This window comes from Oratosquilla oratoria, chromosome 7 (assembly GCF_046742065.1).
Source record: "Oratosquilla oratoria isolate Oo_2021 chromosome 7, ASM4674206v1, whole genome shotgun sequence".
Classification (NCBI taxonomy): domain Eukaryota; kingdom Metazoa; phylum Arthropoda; class Malacostraca; order Stomatopoda; family Squillidae; genus Oratosquilla; species Oratosquilla oratoria.
In genome coordinates, this window is record NC_134783.1 from 31669772 (window position 1) to 31695975 (window position 26204).

At 46.3% G+C, this 26204-nt stretch overlaps 1 protein-coding gene across 5 annotated transcripts in view; it reads right to left on the reverse strand.

Annotated features, from left to right (window-relative positions):
- The window catches only part of LOC143027037 (solute carrier family 35 member F3), a 583434-nt gene that overhangs the window by 334962 nt on the left and 222268 nt on the right, over nt 1-26204 (reverse strand). For 4 of the 5 annotated variants that reach the window (XR_012966555.1, XM_076187893.1, XM_076187891.1 and 1 more), the window contains exon 3: nt 16612-16653. The exons of the other annotated variant lie outside the window; for it this stretch is intronic. Coding sequence is in view for 3 of the 4 variants with exons in the window: in XM_076187893.1 (XP_076044008.1) it covers nt 16612-16653 (42 nt within the window). In the remaining variant the exon portion in view is untranslated. The remainder of the gene's footprint in view (nt 1-16611; nt 16654-26204) is intronic. 5 annotated transcript variants of the gene reach the window in all.

The following is a 26204-nucleotide window of genomic DNA, read 5'->3' on the forward strand; positions in this document are numbered from 1 at the left end:
TACTGAAATCGGGTATTTTAGAAACACAAGTATCTATTCTAAAATTGTTTAGGAGCTTGAATCTAACTAGGTTGTCATCGCTATTTGCAACAGATTCACCGACTTCTACATCAGTTACCATGCTTTCGCGGCTAGTGATCAAAAGATCGAGTAAGTTTCCATATCTTGTGGGCTTTTTACATGCTGAATTAAGTAATTGTCACCAAGAAAATCAAACAAGCGACTACCTATATGGCCATGTTCAAGGGTCATCCAATCAATGTCAGTAAAATTGAAATCACCCATTATCAATAAATCCCGGTTGCAGAAACTAGATAGTTCTTGAAATAACAGTTTGTCGTCTGCTAATGATAATGTCTTTGGCCTATATATTACACCTATATTCATTTTTTGTCCATTTGTTTGGGTTAACTCAACCCACAAACTATCATATGCATCCTGTTTCACTTTCTCTAAAACACAAGCATGAACATTGTTTTTAACGTACAATAGAACACCCCCACCTTTCTTGTGGTTTCTATCCTGATGAAAGTGTTTAAATCCCGCAATATTAAATTCAGCTGCGAACTCTGTACCGTTTAACCATGTCTCAGTTATTCCTATCATATCGAGATTTTCGCTTTTGACATACGCCTGTATTTCTTGAAATTTGTTTCTAATACTACGAGCATTATTAAAGTACATGGGTTTAAGAAACTCGTGATTATTTCTTTTTGACACATTTTGAATTTCAATATCATATCTTACATTACCATTTTGTTTTTCATTTATACCTTGCTCTATATTATTATTTGGTCCTTCATTGACGTTCAATGCCTCATTAACATTTCTCCTATCAAAATTAACATTTCCCCCATCACGGACATCTGATCGATCACGGGCATCCGATCTCTTTTGTACATTTTGTCCCCCTACGTCACCGTGATTCACGCCGGCCTCCCGTCGTTCAGTGACATTATGTCCGGCATCCCTTTCTAAAATTATATTTTGTCCTCCAGTGACATTATATCCTACCGTGATATTTTTTCCTCCATTATAATTACATCCCATCGTGATCTTTTGTCTTCCACTGTCATTACATCCTATCATGATATTTTGGCCTTCATTGACATTCTGTCCGGTATCCCTTCCTAAAATTATATTTTGTCCTTCACTGACATTATATCCTACCGTGATATTTTCTCCTCCATTATCATTACATCCTATCGTGATATTTAGTTCTCCACTATCATTACTTCTCATCGTGATCTTTTGTCCTCCACTGTCATTACATCCCATTGTGACATTTTGTCCTATGACATTACATCCTAATGTGACATTTCGTCCTCTAGCGACATTATATCCACTGTCATTACATCCTATCATGATATTTTGGCCTTCATGGACATTCTCTCCGGTATCCCTTCCTAAAATTATATTTTGTCCTTTACTGACATTATATCCTATCGTGATATTTTCTCCGCCATTATCATTACATCCTATCGTGATATTTTGTTCTCCACTATCATTACTTCCCATCGTGATCTTTTGTCCTCCACTGTCATTACATCCCATTGTGACATTTTGTCCTATGACATTACATCCTAATGTGACATTTCGTCCTCTAGCGACATTATATACTAAAATTATATTTTGTCCTATACTGGCACATTGTTCTACATTAATGCTATACTCTACACTGTTTTCCCAAAACAAAACTAGTAGAGACAATTACAAGCTGGATAAAATCTTTTCTTTTACCAAAACAAAACTAGTGGAGACAGTTACAAGCTGAATATAATCGTCTCTCTCTTACCAAAACAAAACTAGTGGAGACAGTTACAAGCTGGATAAAATCGTCTTTCTCTTACCAAAACAAAACTAGTGGAGACAGTTACAAGCTAAATAAAATCGTCTCTTACCAAAACAAAACTAGTGGAGACAGTTACAAGTTGAATGAAATCGTCTTTCTCTTACCAAAACAAAACTAGTGGAGACAGTTATCTTAGCAAAGGGGAAGTCTTAACTAAGATTTAATGTAGTTTCGGGTTAATCAGAACAAAATGTAAAAGGTGAAACTAAAAGAAGTTCATGGAATAATAGAACTGTTATGCTTTATTTCGGAGGAGGTAAGAAAAGAAATCACTAAAGAATACTAGAAAATACATAAATAGATAAATATATAGATAAATGAATAAATACATAGATACATAGATAAATCATTGAATGAATGTACAAATCAATAAACAAATAAACAAAATAAATCAAAGCTAATAAAGAAAAAACAAATAAACAGGTAAATAAATGAATAAATAAGTAAAGGTAAAAAAAATAAACAAATGTATAAATAAACGATTAACAAATATAATGTATAGAAATAAACACTAAAAGCCAAGTAACAGATGATGATAAATATAGATTATAGATAATGAATTACAAGTATTAAATATTAAGTATTTAATATCGAATATTCAATATTAGGTACTAGATATTAGATACTGAACATCAAATATAAAATACAAAATATCAAATGATAAACAATCTATAATAAATAATTAATAGAAGATACATGATAAACAACGAATAATTAATCATAAAAAGTAAATAATATAGATAAACAGATCACTAAAAGTGAGTTTATGGAAAGGAGTACTATAGTACGAACTGGTGTGGATGATGAATGGATGTTGTGTGGATGGGTGGAGCAGTGCTGGGATGAAGGACATGTGGAACTGGTTGAGGGAATTAAAACGAGGGTCACAGGCAGGAAGGGAGGGAGGGAGGGGGAGAGAGGGGAACTCAGGCGAGGCGAGCTGAGGTAAAGAGAAAGGAAAGGAATGAAGGGAAGGAATATGAGGGGAGAAGGAGAGAGGAGAAAAAAGGAAAAAGTAGGAGGGGAGGAGAGGGGAGGAGAGGGGAAGAGAGGGGAAAAGAGGAGAGGAAAAGGGAAGATAATGGAGGAGAGGGAAGAACAAGGGAGGAGAGGGAAGGGGAGAGGAGGAGAGGGGAAGATAATGGATGAGAAGGAAGGGAAGAGGAGAAGGGGAGGAGAAGGGGAGGAGAGGGAAGGAGAGGGGAGAAGAGAGGAGGAGGGGAGGAGAAGGGAGGAGAAGAGGGGGAGGAGAGGGAAGAAGAGAGGGTAGGAGAGAGAGGAGGGGAGAGGGGAGGGGAGAGAGGAGGGCAGAGGGGAGGGGAGAGAGGAAGGGAGAGGGGAGGGGAGAGGGAAGAAGAGAGGGTAGGGGAGAGGGGAGGGGAGAGGGGAGGGGAGAGGGAAGAAGAGAGGGGAGGGGAGAGAGGAAGGGAGGGGAGAGGGGAGGGGAGAGAGGAAGGGAGGGAAGAGGGGAGGCGAGAGAGGAGGGGAGAGGGGAGAGAGGAAGGGAGGGGAGAGGGGAGAGAGGAAGGGAGGGGAAGAGGGGAGAGAGGAAGGGAGAGGGGGAGGGTAGGGGAAGAGGGTAAGGGAGAGGGAAAAGGGAGGGGAGAGGGTATGGTAGAGGGGAGAGGGTATGGTAGAGGGGAGAGGTGGGGTGAGGGAGAGGAGAGGGGAGGGGAGGGGAGAGGGGAGAGGGGAGGGGAGGGGAGAGGGGAGGGGGAGGGGAGAGGGAAGAAGAGAGGGGAGGGGAGAAGGGAAGGAAGGGGAAATGATAGGGAAGAAGAGAGGGGAGAAGGGAGGGGAGAGGGGAGGGGAGAGGGAAGAAGAGAGGGGAGGGGAGAGGGGAGGGGAGAGGGAAGGGGAGAGGGAAAAAAGGGAGAGGGGGAGGAGGAGAGGGGAAGAAAGGGGAGAAGGGAGGGGGGAAAGGGGAGAGAGGGAGGGGAGAAAGGGAGAGGGGAGGGGAGAGGGGAGGGGAGGGGAGAGGGAAGAAGAGAGGGGAGGGGAGAGGAAAGAAGAAAGGGGAGAGGGGAGGGGAGGGGAGAGGGGAGGGAAGAGGAAGATAAAGGATTAAGACGGAAAGCTAATAAGAAGGACAGAAGTTTGGTTAAAACAAAGTTAAGAAAGAAAGGAGATAAAAACTTGTTCTCGTTCTCTCTCTCTCTCTCTCTCTCTCTCTCTCTCTCTCTCTCTCTCTCTCTCTCTCTCTCTCTCAACTGAGGAAAAGAGGAGGAGGGAAGCAAGAGATTGAGCTGAACGAACGAGGCAGAATGAGTGGAGGGAGAAAGAGAGTAGAAGGAGGGAGGAAGAGGGGAAGAGGCAGAGATGGAGAGGGGAAGGGAGGGAGGGAGAGAGGTGGACAGGAAAAGAGAAAGAGATGGAAATGGAAAGTGTAAGAGAGGAATGGAGAGGTGGAAGGGAGAGGAGGCGGAGGAGGGGAAGGGAGAAGGGGAGAAAGAGAGAAAGAGAGAGAGAGAGAGAGAGAGAGAGAGAGAGAGAGAGAGAGAGAGAGAGAGAGAGAGAGAGAGAGAGAGAGAGAGAGAAAGAGAGAGAGAGAGAGAGAGAGAGAGAGGAAAATGGGGCAGGAAAGAGGGCAGCATAGGGGGAGAGAGGAAGGGAGGAAGGAGGAGGAAGGAGGAGGAAGAGGAGGAAGGGAGGAAGGAGGAGGAAGAGGAGGAGGGAGAGGAGGAGGTGCAGGACGAGGGAGAGGGGGAAGGAGAGGAGGGACAGAAGGAAGGAGAGGAGGAGGAGAGGAAGAGGCAACAAAGGAGGAAGACAGAGGAGGAGAGGAAACGAGATGAGAGTAAGGGAGAGGAGGAAAGGAAGGAAGAAGAGGAAGGATGAAGAGGAAGGAAGAGGAAGGAGAGGAAGAGGAAGGAAGAGGAAGGAGAGGAAGAGGAACTGGAGGAGGAAGGGAAGGAGGGAGAGGAGGAGGGAAGGGGAGAGGGGTGGAGAGGGGAGGGAAAGCGGTCGGAAAAGGGAGAGGGAAAGGAGGAACGAGGGAGAGAGGGAGAGAGGGAGGGAGAGGAGGAGAGGGAGGGAGAGGGGAAGAGGCAAGGAGAAGGGGAGAGGGGAAGAGGCAAGGAGAAGGGGAGAGGGAAGAAAAGGGAGAGGAAAGGAGAGGGAGAGAGGAGGAGGGAAAAGGGAAGGGGTAAAGAGAAGGGAAGAGAGGAGGAAAGGGAAGAAAAGGGAGAGGGACGGAGAGGGAGAGAGGGAGTGAGAGAAGGAGAGGGAGGAAGAGGGGAAGGGGCAAGGAGAAGGGAAGAGGGGAAGGGGCAAGGAGAAGGGAAGAGGGGAAGGGGCAAGGAGAAGGGAAGAGGGGAAGGGGCAAGGAGAAGGGAAGAGGGAAGGAGAGGGAAGAATAGGGAAAGGAAAGGAGAGGGAGAGAGGGAGGGAAAAGGGAAGGGAAGGTGTAAAGAGAAGGGAAGAGGCGAGGAAAGGGAGAGGGACGGAGAGAGACGGAAAGAGACGAAGAGGGATGGATAGAGACAGAGAGGTAGTGAGAGGGAGGAAGAGAGACGGAGAGGTAGTGAGAGGGAAAGAGAGAGACGGAAAAGTAGAGAGAGGGACGGAGAGGTATTATGAGGGAGGAAAAGGAAGGGAAGAGGGAGGAAGAAAGAGGAGTAGGGAGGAAGAGGGAAGGTAGGAGGAGGGAGGAAGAGGGAAGGGAGGAGGAGGGAAGGGAGGAGGAGGGAGGAAGAGGGAGGAAGAGGGAGGAGGAGGGAGGAGGAGGGAGGAAGAAGGAGAAGGAAGAAAGAGGAAGAGGGAGGAAGAGGGAGGATGGGGGAGGATGGGGGAGTATGAGGATGAGGAAGATGAGGGAGAAGGAGTAGGAGGAAGGAGGAGGGAGGAGGGAGGAGGAGGAGGAGGGAGGGAGTAATAGAGGATAAAAGGATGGAGAATGTGATGGAGAAAGTGATGGGGGAAAGGAGGAAAGAAGATATGGAGGAGAGGGTGGGGGAGGAAAGGAGGGAGTAAGGGAGAGGGGAGGGAAGAGGAGGGAGGAGAGAGGAGGGATGAGGGAGGAGGAGGGAGGAGGAAGGAAGGGAGAGAGGGAGAGTTAGAGAGTGAGGAAAGGGAGAGAGAATGAGGGGAAGAGTTTTGATGTCACAAAATACATAAATGAAATAAAAAAAGAGGAACACACAAGACCCGATGGCCCCCGAAGAGAGGCCAAAGAGAGGATATGAAGAGCTTGAGGCTCTTCCGGTGAAAGGAAGAGAAAGAAAATCGTGATAAAAGAGAGAAGACATGGAAGAGAAGAACAAGAAATAGGAGAAACGATACAAGCATACACAACTGTGCTCTCAGATACACAATCTAAAAAAAGAGGAGACGTGAAGAAGGAAAGAGAGGAGAGAGCAATGGAAACAAAAGTTGCTGATGCTAACTGAAAAGAGAGAAGAAAACTGAAACTAAGAGGAAAAAAGAGAGAACATCTGAGCTCTCAGATACACAATCTAAAAGAAGAGGAGACGTGAAGAAGGAAAGAGAGGAGAGAGCAATAGAAATAACAGTTGCTGATAAAGAGAGGAGAGCAATGGAAATAACAGTTGCTGATAAAGAGAGGAGAGAGCAAGGGAAATAACAGTTGCTGATGCTAACTGAAAAGAGGGAAGAAAACTGAAATCAAGAGGAAAAAAGAGAACACGAAATTCGGAGAAATGAGAACCAAAGGGCATTAAAGAGCAACTAAGAGGAATTAGGAAGATGAAGTGGAGGGTAGGAAAAGGACAGGAAGACCGAGATTGGTAGAGATAAGTAGAAAACCCGTTTTCATGGAAAAATGAACAAAGAACAATATAGACATTCTGGAACGTTATACCGAGATAGATAGAGATAAGTAGAGAACCCGTTTTCATGGAAAAATGAACAAAGAACAATATAGACATTCTGGAATGTTATACCGAGATAGATATAAATAAGTAGTGAATCCGTTTTCATGGAAAAATGAACAAAGAACAATATAGACAATCTGGAACGTTATACCGAGATAGGTAGAGATAAGCAGAGAATCCGTTTTCATGGAAAAATGAACAAAGAACAATATAGACATTCTGGAATGTTATACCGAGATAGATATAAATAAGTAGTGAATCCGTTTTCATGGAAAAATGAACAAAGAACAATATAGACAATCTGGAACGTTATACCGAGATAGGTAGAGATAAGCAGAGAATCCGTTTTCATGGAAAAATGAACAAAGAACAATATAGAGATTCTGGAACGTTATACCGAGATAGATAGAGATAAGTAGAAAACCCGTTTTCATGGAAAAATGAACAAAGAACAATATAGAGATTCTGGAACGTTATATGTGGGACCAATCTGGACAAGAAGTAGTAGGGGAGGATTGGTGGACTGGGAGGAATAGTGGAAGGGAAGAAATCTCTGAACACGAGTGGAGGAGGCTGAGGAGTGGTGGAGGGAGGAGGAGCGTTGGAGTTGGAGGAGTGGTTAAAGGGGAGAAATAATGGAAGGGATAAAGAAGTGGACGGAAAGGAGACGTGGAAATGGAAGAGAGATGGAAAGGGAGGAGAGATGGAGGGTAGGAGGTATGGAGGGGTAAGAGAGGTTTAGTGGAGGGAGAGGTGGAGTGGTAGGAGAGGTAGGGGATAAGGAGACATGAAAAGGTGGAGAGGCAGGAGAGGTGAAGGGGTAGGAGAGGTGGAGGTTAAAGAGAGATAAAAAGGTGGAGAGGCAGGAAAGGTGGAGTAGTAGGAGAGGTGGAGGTTAAAGAGATAAAAAGGTGGAGAGGCAGGAGAGGTGGAGGGGTAGGAGAGGTGGAGGTTAAAGAGACATGAAAAGGTGGAGAGGCAGGAGAGGTGGAGTGGTAGGAGAGGTGGAGGTTAAAGAGAGATAAAAAGGTGGAGAGGCAGGAGAGGTGGAGTGGTAGGAGAGGTGGAGGTTAAAGAGACATGAAAAGATGGAGAGGCAGGAGAGGTGGAAGGGTAGGAGAGGTGGAAGGGTAGGAGAGGTGGAGGTTAAGGAGACATGAAAAGGTGGAGAGGCAGGAGAGGTGGAGTGGTAGGAGAGGTGGAGGTTAAAGAGATATGAAAAGGTGGAGAGGCAGGAGAGGTGGAGGGGTAGGAGAGGTGGAGGTTAAGGAAACATGAAAAGGTGGAGAGACAGGAGAGGTGGAGTGGTAGGACAGGTGGAGGTTAAGGAAACATGAAAAAGTGGAGAGGTTGGAGAGGTGGAGAGGTGGAGAGGCAGGAGAGGTGAAGAGGTAGGAGAAGTAAATAAAGGGGTAGGAGAGGTGGAGGGGTAGGAATGGTGGAAGAGGTGGAGGGGTGGGAATGGTGGAAGAGGTGGAGGGATGAAGTGGATTATCTTAAGTAATGCCTAGGCATCACCTGCGGTTCTATGAGATGAGACGGAATCACAGGATTAGAAGCTAAAAAGTGATCAATATTCATATGTAGCATTTACTCTAAAAATACTCTGCGACTCTGATCCGTAAGGGTGTCGTAAGCAATCCCTAAAATAACGAGATGGGAGAGGTGAATGGGGGATGGGGAAGGTGGACAAGGTGCGATGGAGAAGAAAATAGAAAAATGTGGAGTGGAACTGAGTCTGTGGATGGAGGGGGACAAGTGGAGTAGGACACTATGGAGGAGAAGTGGAATGTGGAAGAAGAGCTAACAAATGGAGTGGGGAGGGATGGAGGGATGGAGGGATGGACAAGGAGGGGGAGGTACGGAAAAGGAGAATAGAGAGGAGAAGGAAGGGAGAGGAGGGAAGAGAAGAGGGGAGAGGGAAGAAGGGGAGAGAGGAGGGGAGAGCGAAGAAGGGGAGAGAGGAGGGGAGAGCGAAGAAGAGGAGAGAGGAGGGGAGAGGGAAGAAGAGGAGAGAGGAGGGGAGAGGGAAGAAGAGGAGAGAGGAGGGGAGAGGGAAGAAGGGGAGAGAGGAGGGAAGAGGGAAGAAGGGGAGAGAGGAGAGGAAGGGAGGGGAGGAAAGGGGAGTGGAGAGGAGAAGGAAGAGAAAGGGAGATAGAATAGGAGAAGAGGGGAGGGGAGGGAAGAAGAGGGGAGGGAAGAAGAGGGAAGTGAAGGGGAGGGGAGAGGAGGGGAGGGGAAGGGAAGGGAGGGGAGGGGAAGGGAAGGGAGGGGAGAGGAGGGGAGGGGAAGGGGAGGGGAGGGGAGGGGAGAGGAGGAGAGAGGAGGGGAGAGGAGGGGAGGGGAAGGGAATGGAGGAGAAGGGAATGGAGGAGAAGGGAATGGAGGGGAAGGGAAGGGAGGGGAGAGGAGGGAATAGGAGGGAAGGGGAGGGAATAGGAGGGAAGGAGAGGGAATAGGAGGGAAGGGGAGGGAATAAGAGGGAAGGGTAGGGGATGGAATAGGAGGAAAGGGGAGGGAATAGGAGGGGAGGGAATAGGGGGGAAGGGTAGGGTAGGGAATAGGGAGGGAAAAGGAGGGAAGGTGAGGGAATAGGAGGGGAGGGAATAGGAGGGAAGGGGAGGGGAGGGGAGAGGAGGGGAGGGAATAGGAGGGAAGGGGAGGGGAGGGGAGGGGAGGGAATAGGAGGGAAGGGGAGGGGAGGGGAGGGGAGGGGAGAGGAGGGGAGGGGAGGGAATAGGAGGGAAGGGGAGGGGAGAGGAGGGGAGGGAATAGGAGGGAAGGGTAGGGGAGGGAAGAGGAGGGAAGGGAATAGGAGGGAAGAGGAGGGAATAGGAGGGGAGGGAATAGGAGGGAAGGGGAGGGGAGTGGAGTGGAGGGAGAGGAGAGACCCTGGGGTCGAAGGCAGAGAAATAGAAAGAATAAATAGGTAAAACATGGAGGAATGGAGGGAAACATGGAGGAATGGAGAAATTGAGGAGGGCAGGTGGAGAGAGGCCTAGCAGGAGTAAACAATTAGTGTAAAATGGAGGAGATGGAGGGGAGGTGGAGGAGAATTGGGGGTGGAAGGGGATGGAGGTTGAGGTGGAGGTGGTGGAGGAGGAGGTGGAGGAGGTGGAGGAGGTGGAGGTGGAGGAGGAGGTGGTGGAGGAGATGGAGGAGATGGAGGAGATGGTGGTGGAGGAGGAGGTGGTGGAGGAGGAGGAGGGGGTAGATGGAGGAAGAGGAGGAGGAGGTGCAGGAGGAGGAGGTGCAGGAGGAGGAGGTGGAGGAGGGGGTAGATGAAGGGAGAGGAGGAAGTGGAGTAAGAGAGGTGGAGGAGGAAGTGGAGAAGTGGGAGGGAGGGGTAGAAGTGGTGGTGATGGAAAAAAGGTGGAGGAAAGGTGGAGGTGAGGATGGTGGATGTGGAGGTGTAGAAGTGGAGGTGTAGAAGTGGAGGAGTGGAGGTGGAGTGGTGGAGGAGGTGTAGGAGAAGTGGAGTGGTGGATGTGGAGGAGAAGTAGATGTGGAGAAGGAAAGAAGTGGAGGTCGATTAGAGGTGGAGGAGATTAGTGGAGGTGGAGGAGGGTTTAGTGGAGGTGGAGGAGATTAGTGGAGGTGGAGGAGGGGTTAGTAGAGGTGGAGGAGGGGTCAGTGGAGGTGGAGGAGGGGTCAGTGGAGGTGGGGCAGGGGTTAGTGGAGGTGGAGGACGGGTCAGTGGAGGTGGAGGAGGGGTCAGTGGAGGTGGAGGAGGGGTCAGTGGAGGTGGAGGAGGGGTCAGTGGAGGTGGAGGAGGGGTCAGTGGAGGTGGAGGAGGGGTCAGTGGAGGTGGGGGAGGGGTTAGTGGAGGTGGAGGAGGGGTCAGTGGAGGTGGAGGAGGGGTCAGTGGAGGTGGAGGAGGGGTCAGTGGAGGTGGAGGAGGGGTTAGTGGAGGTGGAGGAGGGGTCAGTGGAGGTGGAGGAGGGGTTAGTGGAGGTGGAGGAGGGGTTAGTGGAGGTGGAGGAGGGGTCAGTGGAGGTGGAGAAGAACGGGTGAGGTGCACGAGTGGAGGGAAAGGTGGAGATGGAGGTGGATGAGGGTGTTGTGGTGGATGAGGGGGTGGTGGAGGAGAAATGTCACGGAGAGAAGAGGAGAGAGAAAAAGGAGAAAAATAAATAAAGAAAAAGCAAGAGAGAAAAGAGCATGTGGGAAGAGTGCATGCAGGAAGAGAGCAAAAGAGAAAATATCAGGAAGGAAAAAAGCACGAGAGAGAAAATAACAAAAGAAAATGCGAGAGAAAACAGAAAGGAAAAAGAAGAAAAGAAACTAAGGACAGAGACAGAGAAAGAGACAGAGAGCGAAAGAAAAACAGAGTCAGAAAAAGTGACAGAGAAAGACACAGGGAAAGAGACTGAGACAGACAGACAGACAGACAGAGACAGAGACAGAGAGACAGAGAGAGAGGGAGAGAGAGAAAGAGAGGGGGGGCAGTGAGAGAGAGAGAGGGACAGTGAGAGAGAGAGAGGGACAGTGAGAGAGAGAAAGAGAGAGAGAGAAAGAGAGAGAGATAGAGAGAGAAAGAGAGAGAGAGGGGGGGAGATAAGGACAGAATGAGAGAGAAAGAGAAAGAGAAAGAGAGAGAGAGAGGGGGGGCAGGAAGATAGAGAGGGACAGAATGATAGAGAGAAAGAGAGTGAAAGAGAGAGAGAAAGCAGGATAAAGAAGTCCAACCCCAATTATCAAGGTGAAGAACTTGATAGTCTTTATTTAGCTGAAGGCAAGACTCGAGACCAAATAGGACAGTGACCAACCGAAGCTCCATTTCGATTCTCATCTGAATAAAATCATTCGACTTCAGCCAGAAAAAAATCAACAAACATCATCAAGCCAAAAAGAAAATAACAAAAACATAAACAAAGAAAAGGTGGATAACGAACCAGAAAAACTGGATGAAAAGGGAACGAAAGAACTGAAAAAAAATGAAAACATGAAATAAAGAAAATAGAAAGAGAAGAAGGAGAGGAAGGAAATCGATTAAGTCACGAGAAGTCGGAGAAACAAGTTGGTAACTGTAGGGAGGTTCATGGGGGGCGCGGGACCATAGGCATGCGCTGGGTGAGAGGGAGAAGGAAGGGGGAAAGGAAAGAGGGGGAAAGGGAAGAGGGGGAAAGGGAAGGGGGGAAGAGAGAAGGAGAGGGAGAAAGGGAAAATGGGGAAGAGGGAAGGAGAGGGGGAAAGGGAAGAGGGGGAAGAGGGAAGGAGAGGGGGAAAGGGGGAAGGAGAGGGGGAAAGGGGAGAGGGGGAAAGGGAAGAGGGGGAAAGGGAAGAGGGGGAAAGGGAAGAGGGGGAAGGGAAGAGGGGGAAGGGAAGAGGGGGAAGGGAAGAGGGGGAAGGGAAGAGGGGAAAGGGAAGAAGGGGAAAGGGAAGAGGGGGAAAGGGAAGAGGGGGGAAGGGAAGAAGGGGAAAGGGAATAGAGGGAAAGGGAAGAGAGGGAAAGGGAAGAGAGGGAAAGGGAAGAGGGGGAAAGGGAAGAGGGGGGAAGGGAAGAGGGGGAAGGGAAGAGGGGAAAAGGAAGAGGGGGAAAGGGAAGAGGGGGAAAGAGAAGAGGGGGAAAGGGAAGAGGGGGAAAGGGAAGAGGGGGAAAGGAGAGGGGGGAAAGGAGAGGGAGGAAAGGAGAGGGGGAAAGGAGAGGGGGAAAGAGGAGAGGGGGAAAGAGGAGAGGGGGAAAGAGGAGAGGGGGAAAGAGGAGAGGGGGAAAGGAGGGGGGAAAGGAGAGGGGGAAAGGAGAGGGGGAAAGGAGAGGGGGAAAGGAGAGGGGGAAAGGAGAGGGGGAAAAGAGAGGGGGAAAAGAGAGGGGGAAAAGAGAGGGGGAAAGAGGAGAGGGGGAAAGGGAAGAGGGGGAAAGGGGGAAAGGGAAGAGGGGGAAAGGGGAAGGATAGGGGGAAAGGGAAGAGAGGGAATGGGAAGAGGGGGAAAGGGGGAAGGGGAGGGGGAAAGGGGGAGGGGGAAAGGGGGAAGGGGAGGGGGAAAGGGAAGAGGGGGGAGAGGGGAAGACGGAGGAGAAAAAAGATAAACGCGGGAGAGGGGGAGAAAGTAAGAGGGGGAGAGGGGAAGAGAGGGGAGGAGGAGAATGGGAGAAAGGGTGAAGGTAAGAGGGGGAGAAGGTAAGAGGGGAGAAAGGGAAAGGGGAGAAGGGGAAAGTGGAGAAGGGGAGAGGGCAAGAGGGAGAGAGAAGGGGAGAGGGCAAGAGGGAGAGAGAAGGGGAGAGGGCAAGAGGGAGAGAGAAGGGGAGAGGGCAAGAGGGAGAGAGGAGGCGAGAGGGGTAGAATTTAAGAGGGGGAGAGGGGGAAAGGGGGAGAGGGGAGAGGGGGGAGAGGGGGAGAGGGGGAAAAGGGGGAGGGGAAAAGGGGAGAGGGGGAAAAGGGGAGAGGGGGATAAGGGGAAAGGGAGAGAGGGGAGAAGGGGAAAGGGAGAGAGGGGAGAAGGGGAAAGGGAGAGAGGGGAGAAGGGGAAAGGGAGAGAGGGGAGAAGGGGAAAGGGAGAGAGGGGAGAAGGGGAAAGGGAGAGAGGGGAGAAGGGGAAAGGGAGAGAGGGGGAGAGGGGAAAGGGAGAGAGGGGGAGAGAGGGAAAGGGAGAGAGGGGGAGAGAGGGAAAGGGAGAGAGGGGGAGAGGGGAAGGGAGAGAGGGGGAGAGGGGAAGAGAGGGGAGAGGGAAAGAGGAGAGGGAGAGGGGAGAAGGTAAGTGGGGTAGAGGGGGAGAGGGGAAAGGGAGAGAGGGGGAGAGGGGAAGAGGGGGGGGAAGAGGGGGGAGAGGGGAAGAGGGGGGAGAGGGGAAGAGGGGGGCAGAGGGGAAGAGGGGGGCAGAGGGGAAGAGGGGGGCAGAGGGGAAGAGGGGGGAGAGGGGAAGAGGGGAGGGAGAGGGGAGAAGGTAAGTGGGGTAGAGGGGGAGATGGGAAAGGGAGAGAGGGGGAGAGGGGAAAGGGTGAGAGGGGGAGAGGGGAAGAGGGGGGAGAGGGGAAGAGGGGGGAGAGGGGAAGAGGGGAGGGAGAGGGGAGAAGGTAAGTGGGGTAGAGGGGGAGAGGGGGAGATGGGAAAGAAAAAACAAAAAAGGGAAAAAAGGAAGAAATACAGGGATAGAGAAAGGAAGGGATAGGAAGAGAGAGAGGAAGAGATAGGAAGAAAGGAAGAGAAAAGGAACCAGACAGGAAGAAAGGAAAAGGCAAATAAAGTCAAATAACGAGAGAAAAAGAGAAAAGATACAAATAAAGACAGAAATGGCAAAAAAAAAGGGAAGAAAGGAAGAGAAAGGAAGAGATAAAGAGGAAAAGATAAAGAGATAAGAATAAAGAGGAAAGATAAAAGATAAAGAGGAAAAGAGAAATAGAGAAAAATGATGATATAAATGAAATGAAAAATGGAAGAAAAAGGACAAAGGAAAAAGAGAAAAAAAGAGTGAATGACAGAAAAACAGAGAAAAAAGAGAGACGGAAAGAAAAAGAAAAAGATAAAGGAGGAAAAAAAAGAAGAAAAAAAGAAAGAAAAAGAAAGAACGAGAAAGAGAAGGAGAAGATAAACAGAGGACACTGAAAAAAAAGCGAGTGAATGACAGAAAAACAGAAAAAAAGAGAGACGGAAAGAGAAAGAAAAAGATAAAGGAGAAAAAAAAGAGAGAAAAAGAAAGAGAATGAGAAAGAGAAAGGGAAGATAAACAGAGGACACTGGGAGCTGGAAAGCAAGAAGACAAGAGACCAGGAAGAAAAACAGGAACAAAAGGACCAGAAAAGGGCAGAGGGACACGGAGGGAGGAGGGAGGGGAGGAGGAGGAAGAGGAGGAAGAGGAGGAGGAAGAGGAGGAGGAGGAAGAGGATGAACAATAAAAGGAGGAGGAGGAAGAGGAAGATGTGAATAAGCAGTAGGAGGAGGTGGAGGAGGAGAAGGAGGAGGAGGAAGAGGAAGATGAGAATAAGCAGTAGGAGGAGGTGGAAGAAGAAGAGGAGGTAGAGCAGGTGTAGGAGGAGGAGGAGGAAGAGGAAGATGGGAATAAGCAGTAGAAGGAGGTGGAGGAGGAGGTGAAAGAGGAAGAGGAGGTAGAGGAGGTGTACAAGGAGGAGGAAAGGCGGTGGAGGAGGAAAGGCGGTGGAGGAGGAAAGGCGGTGGAGGAGGAAAGGCGGTGGAGGAGGAGGAGGAGGAGGAGGAGGAGGAGGAGGAGGAGGAGGAGGAGGAGGAGGAGGAGGAGGAGGAGGAGGGCAGAGGAGATCCCCGAAGGGGATGATGTCGGAACCAAAGAGTAGGAAGAAGAATGTGGGAGGAGGAGGGACAGCTTGTGAACGAAGGTCAAGAGACTCGAGCTGGGAAGAAAAGAAGAAGGAAAGAGGAGGAAAAGAGAAAAAAGAGAGAAAGAAAAAGAGTAAAGAACGATGGAATAAAAAGGAGAGAATGATGGAAGAAAAAGAAAGAGGAAAGATGAAGAAGATAAGAATAAAGAGGAAGAAGAAAGGAGGAGAGAAGAAGGACGAAGAAGGAAGGGGGAAGGAGAGGCAGAAAGGAAGAGGAAATGGGGAAACGAAAGGAAAGAGGAGAAAGGGAAGAAGAAAGACGGAGGAGAAGAGAAGAAGGAGGAGGAGGAGGAGGAGGAGGAGGAGGAGGAGGAATAACGAAAAATGACATGGAGGAGGAAGAGAAGGGGAAGCAGAAGAGAGAGAGAGAGAGAGAGAGAGAGAGAGAGAGAGAGAGAGAGAGAGAGAGAGAGAGAGAGAGAGAGAGAGAGAGAGAGAGAGAGGAGACGGAGAGAGAGAGAGAGAGGAGACGGAGAGAGAGAGAGAGAGAGGAGACGGAGAGAGAGAGAGAGAGAGGAGACGGAGAGAGAGAGAGGAGACGGAGAGAGAGAGAGAGAGAGGAGACGGAGAGAGAGAGAGAGAGAGAGAGGTGGAGGAGAGAGAGAGAGAGAGAGAGAGAGAGAGAGAGAGAGAGAGAGAGAGAGAGAGAGAGAGAGAGAGAGAGAGAGAGAGAGAGAGAGAGAGAGAGAGAGAGAGAGAGAGAGAGAGAGAGAGAGAGAGAGAGAGAGTTAAAATAGAGAATTGGGGGAGAGAAGAAAGAGAGAGAAAAAAGGGCGATCTTGATAGTTCCATTTAAGGAGAGGAGCAGCCAAGGAAAAATGGCCGGTCAGCTAAGAGTGAAATTGGCATGAATAGACGTGCAAATGTTAGCTGTCTAATACTTTTAGGGGCGAAAAGGAAAGGGTGGGAAGGCTTTATCTCTGCTTTTGTTATATATATATATATATATATATATATATATATATATATATATATATATATATATATATATTGTGTGTGTGTGTGTGTGTGTGTGTGTGTGTGTGTGTGTGTGTGTGTGTGTGTGTGTGTGTGTGTGTGTGTGTGTGTGTGTGTGTGTGTGTGTGTGTGTGCGTTTCTTCTTCCTGTTCTTGTTTTATATTACACATTTCATGGTTGTGTATAAAAAAAATGGAAACTGTGTGCTGCCCCGACTTTTGCCTTTTTTGCTGTTGGTGTTTTTACTTGTAAAATATCGTAGTCTTTCCGTAAACTGCTACCACCTCCACAGACTATACTTTGGGCATGAAGAAATCATTATCATCAGTCTTGTTTCAGGTTCCCCGGTTTTGTGTCTCCATCAGCCGAAGAGCAACTGTCCTAGGACGCTGATTTTTTTTTTTTTTTTTATTCGCTTACTTCTTCTATTTACTTTCCCCATCCCCATTTACAATAATCAAAATGACAATGTACATTAAGAAAAAAAAAACATTTTGCCCTTTTTTATTTGATCCATTTGAGCAGATAATTTCTAATTTTCCCCATACAGACTATACAGACTGGAATTTCCCTCAACAGTGACTATCAATAGCTACCTTCCAGTGGAGACTACTATGAGACAGACGTAGGAGAGGATCATCTCCCCGTCGTCCATCTTAACCTATCAATACACTCACCTCCATCTGAAGGTGGGGCCCCAAGAGGCTGGAACTTGGTCTCTGGAATAGATTCAAGGTCTCTATCAATTTCGACTAACTTTTCCAAACTTTTTTCCTCCAAGAAAAGATAATGGTTAATAATTTCTGCCTCCTTCTCCTCCTCCTCCTCCTCCTCCTCCTCCTCCTCCTCCTCCTCCTCCTCCTCCTCCTCCTCCTCCTCACCTTCCTCCTCTTCCCATCCTCCCTTCTTCATCCCTTCCTCATCCCTCTTCGCTCCTCCTCCTTCCTCCTCTTTGCTTCTCTTCCTCCTCTCACCTCTCCCCTTCCTCCCTCCCTCCTCCTCCTCTACCACCACCTCCTCCTCCTCCTCCTCCTCCACCTCCTCCTTCACCTCCTCCTCCTCCACCTCCTCCTCCTCCACCTCCTCCTCCTCCACCTCTTCTTCCTCCACCTCTTCTTCCTCCACCTCTTCTTCCTCCACCTCTTCTTCCTCCACCTCTTCTTCCTCCACCTCTTCTTCCTCCACCTCTTCCTCTCTCCGCCTTACTACTCCGCTCTTGTCCTTCGCTCCCCTCTCTCCGTCCTCTCTATTCCCTCCGCCCTTCTACTCCTCTTTCCTCTCTCCTCCTCCTCCTCTTCCTCTTCCTCCTGCCCCTCCTCCCCTCGCCCTCCTCCTTTACCCTCCTCTTCCTCCTCCTGCTAACAAACGACACAGAAACTCTCACAACTGCAACGCAAGCAAAAGTCCACCATTTCTTCCAGGAGAAATCTATGGGAGAACCAGAGGACTGTTGTGACTTCGGTGAGGGTGTGTTTTCCTCGTAAATGAAACTCAATGAAACATTTTTTTTTCCTCGTGTGAATATAATTGCCACGCGGCACCTAGACCAGAGCAGCGAAACTGTCTAACTACGCAAACACAACTGACCATAATCCTCACAAAACATACTTTTTCTAAACGCGAGTTGTTACCTTACAATCAAATTGATCTTTAGGTAAAAAACGCATGAATGTTGAGCTATGCAGATTATTCATTTGCGTTAAGTGCGTAAAAAGTTGGGGTTCGTCTTCCATTGCACATTTGACGGGGGAGAAGCGTATAGGAACACAATAATCTTGGTTACCAGCGTCTGAGGACAATCGCTTTAGTCTTTCCCATTTGTCTATCTACTTCTTTGGTGTCACACTAAGCCTTTCTCGCTAGCACTCTACTCGCTTTTTCTTCTTCGTTTGAGTAGAAACGACTTCGGTCAAGATTTTTGTTTTTCAAGTTTCCTAATGTCATATTACTCTTGCGTCATATAATGAGAAGCTGGATGACTAAGAGAGGAATATCAGACACACTGTTGAAATGTTCTTACGGAAGTCTTGAATATTGTAAATGAAGTCGTTTCTACTCAAGCTGAGTAGCAAAAGCGAGTAGCAAAAGCGAGTAGCAAAAGCGAGTAGCAAAAGCAAGTAGCATGCTAGCCTAGTGTGCCACCATCTTTTTTCTATTCCAAAATGTCAAAGAATCTGTTTAACTAAGTGTACTTTATGCCCTCTTCTTTTTTTATATGCAGAAGGTTTCCATCGAGATCGCCCGAAGATCTTGTTCCTTATCGAACTCTGACTTCGCAGACTCCAGTTCGAGTTTTCGCCGCTTTTTTTTTTTTTCTTTTTTTTATAATTACAGACCGGTAGTTCCCTGAATATCCATGTTATGGCATAACATCTAAGTTGTTTTGATCTTGATAACTGTAATTCTGGTTTAAATCTGGTTATACACACTTTATATACGCATGTGTTTATGAACATGTATACATGTCTATTCTTGTACGTAAAGATTGATGGAATATAGAGGTGAGGTGACAAACGAAACGTTAATGATAGAATATTGAGTTTTATTCTATAGCAGAGATTTCGACCTCTTTGGTCCTTATTATCTGTTCTTGTTGTTACAATGTGTATCAACTACACTTGATGTAAATTGGCCCTCACTACTCCCCTCGACTAAATTACCTTTATGATAAAACGTTAACGGAATAAGGTAATGACATGCATGATGTTAGCGCTAATACTGAGCCTTGTGGGCCTTCGTTATCTCGAGAACGACAAAGATTTTTTTTTTTTTTTTCTGCCAAGTGATTTTCTTCAAACCGGGAACTTCTCTCTCCCTTAAATTTAGAATTACAACCTTTATTTATCAGTGGAACGTGGGAACTGTTATTAAATTTGGCTGCCGTCAGGCGATTTTATTCAACGGAGGTAGCATTCAAGCCTACACCTAAAGACTAGTTAGGAATGGTAAAATGGTTAAAACTATTTCCACTCTTGAGACATCACTGTAGAATATTTCATTTATATAAAACTGCTGAAATCCCAGGAGGTAAAATTGAAGGTTCTTTCCTAGGGACGTAATTTGCCTGGGTTCATGATAACGAAAATATCGGTTTTAACCGAAAACCACTGATAACGAAAATAACGGTTTTAACCGAAAACCACTTAAGTACTTGACGTCATAGGACATGGAGGATTTTTTTTTTTTTTTTTTTTTTTTTTTTTTAACCAGGACCAGTCTGGGAGATAATCGGCCTACGTCTTTGCAAAAGAAAAGTGAGAAAGAAAAAAATGTACTTTTCTTCAAGAGAATATCAACGTTACAGGAGGACAAAGGAGAGATTTTCTTGGGAGACAACAAAGCGATCGAGGTCGGAGCGAAGCGAAGGGAGAAAAGTGATAGGGGAAAGCCAATTTGTTGGCGCGAAAATAAGAGTCGGAGAGATGGATGATGGTCTTTTGGGGACCCTAAGTGCCGCCGAGGGAGGAAGGAAGGAAGGAAGGAAGCACGGGAGAGACAGAGGCAGAAATTTCCATGGCATGAAAGGAGGAAGGAAGGAAGGAAGGAAGAGGGAGGAGGGAGAGGTAGAAAGGAAGAGAGAGGCAGAGGGAAAGGAAGAGGGGAAGAGAGAGTGGGGGAGAGGAGGGAGAGGGGGAGAGGAGGGAGAGGGGGAGAGGGGAGAGAGGGGGAGAGTGGGGGAGAGGGGGGGGGAGGGGGGGAGAGGGGGGAGAGGGGGGGAGGAGGGGGAGAGGGGGAGAGGGGGGAGAGGAGGGTGAGGGAGGAGAGGAGGGAGAGGGGGAGAGGAGGGAGAGGGGGGAGAGAGGGGAAGAGGGGGAGAGAGGGGAAGAGGAGGGAGAGGGGGAGGGAGAGGAGGGAGGAGGGGGAGAGGAGGGAGAGGGGGAGGGAGAGAGGGGGAGGGAGAAAGGGGGAGGGAGAGAGGGAGAGAGGGGGAGAGAGGGGGAGAGAGGGGGAGAGAGGGGGAGAGAGGGGGAGAGAGGGGGAGAGAGGGGGAGAGAGAGGGAGAGAGAGGGAGAGAGGGGGAGAGAGGAGGAGAGAGGGGGAGAGAGGGTGATAGTGGGGGAAGGCAAAGGAATTATAACAAATAAGTTGAAGAAAATTATAAAATGAAGACATAATTAGTCAAGGAAGTAGTAGATTAAGAGTGATTGAGTATATAAGAATCACAGGACAGCCATCATGTTGAGATACGAGCGGGTAATGGACCCCTCCCCCCCAAAAAAAAAATAATAATAATAATAAAAATAAGATAAAATAGAAAATAAATAAATAAACAAATAAATAAATAAACAAATAAATAAATAAAATAAATAGAAATAAATAGATAAAAAATAAATAGATAAATAAATCAATCAAGTATTTCATGGACTAGACGGAAGAGCGACCCAGAATTTTTGAAAGAGCGTAATGGAATAGAATGGTGATTAGAGTAGAAATTACTGTGCGGTCGCCATCAATGTTAAAAAAAAAAAAAATCACAATTAACGCGGACACGCCCAGTACGAGACATGTAAAAGCGACAAAGCAACGACAGCATTTGTACAGCCGGATTTCAAAGCTAAGCGCTTATAGAGCGTACAGATTTATCTGGAAATAAAAACCATAACATTGTTTTATTTGTCTATTCAAATATCTAGTTATCTATATCATTTTATATACATATGTATTTACCTAATTGTCATTGTTTTGTTGTATCTTATTTTTCGCCTATTTTATTCTGTTTAATTTCATGTACTTCATATTTTTTTCTATTTTGATGAATTTTGTTTTTCTTATTTATTTCTATATTTTCTTTTTCTTTTTTTCGACATGCCGTCAGCTACCAGAAGTGCAAGATCGATAGAAATAGATGTTTGGTCACCATCAGTAAACGTTGAAAGGAAGTTAGGATTAAATGTAGAAAATATATACATATGGCAAATAAATATATAAATGAATAAGGAAATGGAAAATAAAATAAAAAGAAAGATGAAAATAATAAATGAAAATGAAAATTAAAATAAAAACGAAAAATTAAATGAGTATTAAAATAAAGAAAAAATAGATGAACATGAAAACAAAAAATTGAAAATCAAAACAAAATTTAAAATCAAAACGAAGATTAACACGAAAAATTAAAACGAAAATGAGAATGAAAATGAAGATAAAAAGAATAATTCAAGTCGAAAGAAAAGCTGAACCTTTCCAGTATTACGAAGCATTTTCAATTTATTTATCTATTTTATTTTATTTTTTATTTTTTGAAGCCTAAATATTTCATTCACCAAACACTTGTGCTGAGAATCAACAGAAGAAGGAAGGAGAGAAAAGGAAGGAGAGAGAAAAAAAAAAAAAAAAAAAAAAAGGGCTGGTCTCGCATTCGCATAGTTGGTGGTTCGAATCCCGCACTCCTCACAGATACCCAACATTGACATTAACTGCCCCAATCGTCCCTAAAGCGCAGAGTCTCTTGGCGTAGGCTCTTTACGCCATAAACTTACGCCACAGACTTCGGAAAAAATTAAGGTAAATATATAGATTACATACAATAATAAGAAACGATAATGTACAAGAGCGCAGATGATTTAAAGATGTGTGTGAGGGGAGGAAAAGAGAGAATGGGTTGTAATAATAATAATAATAATAAAAAGAGGAGATGATAAAAGAGAAACCTAAAACAACATGGGACATTCTGTGTCACCTAATCAAGAAATTGCGTATTGCTTTGGACTCCAAACCCTTCTAAATAAATCTAATACATTTTTATCTATTCCTCTGTGTACTCCTGTACTAAAGTGGCAGCACGAGCGGCTGTCAGAGGCTAGAGGGTTCGAACCAGGGCCATGGTGCTGAAGACAGAAGTCATTCAAAGTCCTTTTTTGGGGCACCATCCTCTTGACCCTGGAGATGGTAGTTCGTGACGTAAGACCAAATCGCTTTATTCATTCTTTCAAGGTAAACTCACCATACCACTCCCACGCAGTGAGGAGTGGGAAGTGAGAAACCTCTGGTAAGGCAAAGCCCTGTCAGTTGCTGCAAGCGGCCGTTTTTTTTTTGTTTTTTGTTTTTTTTTTTTAAGACCGATATCTGGGTTGCCTCCCTGCCTGTACAGGGCTGTCAGGAACCAATGCAAGAAGTACGCACATAATGATCAGAGCCTTGTCCATAGGATAGACGTCAGAGAGGAACGTCTCCCCACTATTCCGTTGTGGAGACATCGACACCATCTACACATGGAGATGCCGCCCTTGCCAGATAAAAAAATTAAAAATAATGGAGAAGAAGATGAAAGGCAACAAGGTACGAGGTAAAGTAATATTTGATCAAATAAAAATTGAAATTTAATATCGATCGAGAATCAGCTCCTGTCCTGGTAACACCCCCACCCCTTCATTTGAAAAAAAAATCTTCTCGCTGTTGCTTCATCAGAGCTTATAAAGGAGGGAGGGTGGGGGTGGGAGAGGGGGAAGAGGTGAAAGGGAAGATGGGTAAGGGGGAGAGGGAAGAGGGGGGGAAAGGGGAGCGAGGGGGAAAGGGGAGCGAGGGGGAAAGGGGTGCGAGGGGGAAAGGGGTGCGAGGGGGAAAGGGGTGCGAGGGGGAAAGGGGAGAGAGGCGACTATAGGTTTGAGGCCGATCTTTGTGAACCTCAAAATCAACATGAGGTACTAGTACAACACAACGTCAATGGGATTGTTTGGAACCTGGACCATGAAGGTGGAGAGCCTCTCTGAAGGAAGGCAGGAGAGAAGGGAGATTTCGGTCAAGAGTGTGCTGAAGGAAATGGGTAGTAGGAAAGGCAAGAGTCTCGGACCTGGGAAAGGGGACGCAAACTTGAGGTAAAAGAAAAAAGAAAAGGCACGAGGCTTCAGTGTGAATAAGAAAAAAAATCTTAAAAAGAGGACGAGACCAAAAAGATTTTTTTTTTTTTTTTTTTTTTTTTTTTTTTAAAATTTTTATTCGAAATATTTTTTGGGCGAGAAATAAAATTTCTGCTGAGGCCAGCAGAGATGTGACAGACGGCAGACGGGGATGGTGGTACTAGAAGGAGGGGGTGGTTGAGATTTTGATGATAATAGTAGCGCTACTGATAGTGCTGTGCTGGTCGTGTGAAAAAGAAATTTGGATTTTTCCGAAACATTTTTGGACAATACCAGCAGAGGTGTAACAAGCGGTCGTGGTAGTGGCGATGGTGGTGGTAGTAGTTATGATAGTGGTGGTAATGGTGATAGTGGTAGTAGTGATAGTGGTGGTAGTTGTGACAGTGGTGATAGTGGTAATAGTGGTGATAGTGGTGGTAGTGGTGATAGTGGTGGTAGTGGTGATAGTGGTGATAGTGGGGGTAGTGGTGGTGCTGGTAGTGGTAGTAGTGGTGGTAGTGGTGGTAGTTGTGACAGTGGTGATAGTTGTGACAGTGGTGAGAGTGGTGACAGTGGTGGGAGTGGTGATAGTGGTGGTAGAGGTGATGGTGGTGGTAGTTAAGGTAGTGGTCGTAGTTAAGGTAGTGGTGGTAGTAGTGGTAGTGGTGGTAGTAGTGGTAGTGATGATAGTGGTGGTAGTGATGATAGTGGTGGTAGTGATGATAGTGGTGGTAGTGATGATAGTGGTGGTAGTGATGATAGTGGTGGTAGTGATGATAGTGGTGGTAGTGATGATAGTGGCGTTAGTGATGATAGTGGTGGTAGTGATGATAGTGGTGGTAGTGATGATAGTGGTGGTAGTGATGATAGTGATGATAGCGGTGGTAGTGATGATAGCGGTGGTAGTGATGATAGTGGTGGTGGTAGTGGTAGTGGTGGTAGTAGTGAAAATTATAACAGTGCTAGTAGTGATGGTAGTGATGATAGTGGTGGTAGTGGTAGTGATGACAGTGGTGGCAGTTGTGGTAGTGGTGGTAGTGGTGATGAGGTGGTAGAGGTGATAATAGTGGTGATAGTGTTGACTGTGGTGGTAACGGTGAGTGTGCGCGCGTACGTGTGTACATAGGTGTGTGCATATATACAAAAACTGTTCACAAGTTCGGAGGGAAAAATCTCAATGAAAACACGCGAGCAAGCAGAAAAAATTTAATCCTGACGCTGGTGCCCGGGAAGGCTTAACTGAACCTAAATACAAAACAGACTAAACCGGAGATTAAACTGGGGATTAAGAAACAGGTTAAAGAAGCCTGGTTCAAGGAATGATACTGAGACTATACCCACCAAAGAGTGGTAAATCGGAGTATGTCTTGTATGACGAGAATAGGTAAAGGAGTGAATATCCGGGATAGAAAAGAATTTGATACAAATGTGCTTTGGCTAAAGAGAAATAAAGAGAAAAGCGGAGATGGCAAAGATAGGTCACTGTGGAAAACAGAAATGTGGACGACCAAAGAGACACGGGGAGACAGAAATTCGTGGAGATTGACGGAAAAGTATCTCGAAAGTTAGGTGGATAGGTGGAGAGGGGAAATTGGGGTGGGGCGGGGGAGAAGGAAGAAGATGGAAGATGGGTGGACGAGATGGAAGATAGGTGGACGAGAAGGAAGAAGGTGGAAGATGGGAGATGGGTGGACGACAAGAAAGATAGGCGAAAACACAAAGAGAGAAAGGGAGAGAGAAAAAGAGAAAGAGAAAGGGGACGAAGAAGAGAGAAAGCAAGTGGGAAAGAGAATAAGAAAGAGTTGAAGTAAAGGACAGAACAGGAAGAGCAGCGAACAAAATTTAAAAAATGTTCCAAAGGGAAAAGGAGGAAGACAAGGAGAAAAGACGCAAAAACACATATGAACAGAAAAATGACTAATGTAAGGAAAATATATAAAATTACGCAAGTAAGAAAAACAAGCTGCATACTTAGAATACAGAAATGAATTACTAAAGATAAGTAGAGAAATATAAACAAAAAACAATAGCAAAATTAGCGAACAGTTACATTTCACAGTCACTACACGTTCGGTTTGACATTGCCCACCAACTAATAGTGGTGTTGGTTGTCCTTGGAACCTAGAGACTTCTCAAACCTCGGATGATTGGTAGAGTCATTCCTCATACGTTCATAGGAAAAAAAAAAAAACGTAGAGAACCTAAAACAACTTCACTACCAGGCTTATGGATCGATTAGCTCTTAAAAAAAAAATAATTCCTCTCGTGCTCAAACACAAAAACCAAATAATTGGGACACAAAAATTGCTTGTACAGGTATTTACCTAGTTGTATTTACATTAGTTGTATTTTTACGGAAAGGGGAAAACTATGCTCGTGGTGCCTCGTTTTTGTATCTCGCAAGATCAATGGTGAGTTTGTTCTTAAAATTCTTGTATTGTGTTTGCACACACTTACTTTTACGTCCAATCTGTTCCAGATATCTATCACTCTGTATGGAAAGCTGTTCATTTTTCAGGTTATCTTCTGTACTGTACCCTGCTCCTTTTTTGAGTTTCATTACATGTCCCCTTGTTTTCCATCTGTCCCAATTTAATTAAGTCCTCTTTATCTAAGGCGTTCTTTTTCCTTTCATAATTCTGTAGCTGGTTAGTAGGTCCCCTCGTTGCTCTTCTTTGTTACAGGGTCTGGCAATTCCTAGTTTGGCCAGTTTTTGTTCTATATGTTAATTTTGAAAGTGTTGGGGCATCATCTTTGTCGTTGCTCCTTTGTATTCTTTCTAATTTTCCTTACGTTCTTTTTTTGGTTACGTCGAGTGACCACATCACCGCTGCCATATTCAGCAGTTTTGGCTTTTATCAGAGTGTGTGTTGGTGTGTGTGTGTGTGGTTGTGTGTGGTGTGTGTTGTGTGTGTGTGTGTTGTGTGTGTGTGTGTGTGTGTTGTGTGGTGTGTGTGTGTGTGTGTGTTGTGTGCGCACCGTGCGTGATGTACATTCGCTACACTTCAACAAACTTTAGTTCTTCGAATCGGTTTGCCGTCAAGTGATTTAATTTCCAACTAAAGGAAATAAAAAACAACACTTTCCCTTCGCGAAGTGAGAGGGTCGCAACCCGTATAAAGATTTGAAGAGATGAAGTGAGGACATGGGAAGGAGAGGAATTAAGTCGGGCAACAATACAGCAGATTACTCAGGAAACAAACAAAGAGGAGGAGATGGTCTGAGAAGAGGAGGGTGAGGAGGATATAGGAGGAGGAGGAGGAGAAAAATGAGGATGACCAGGAGGAGGATGACGAGGAGGAGGAGGAGGACGAGAGGAAAAAAGAAGGAAAAAAAAAAAAAAGTGGAAGGAGAACAGCTGTGGAGGAAAGTGGACGGAAAGAAAGGACAAAGATGCAAACGACTAGAGATTAGCATTGAGGAGAAGAAGTAAAAGG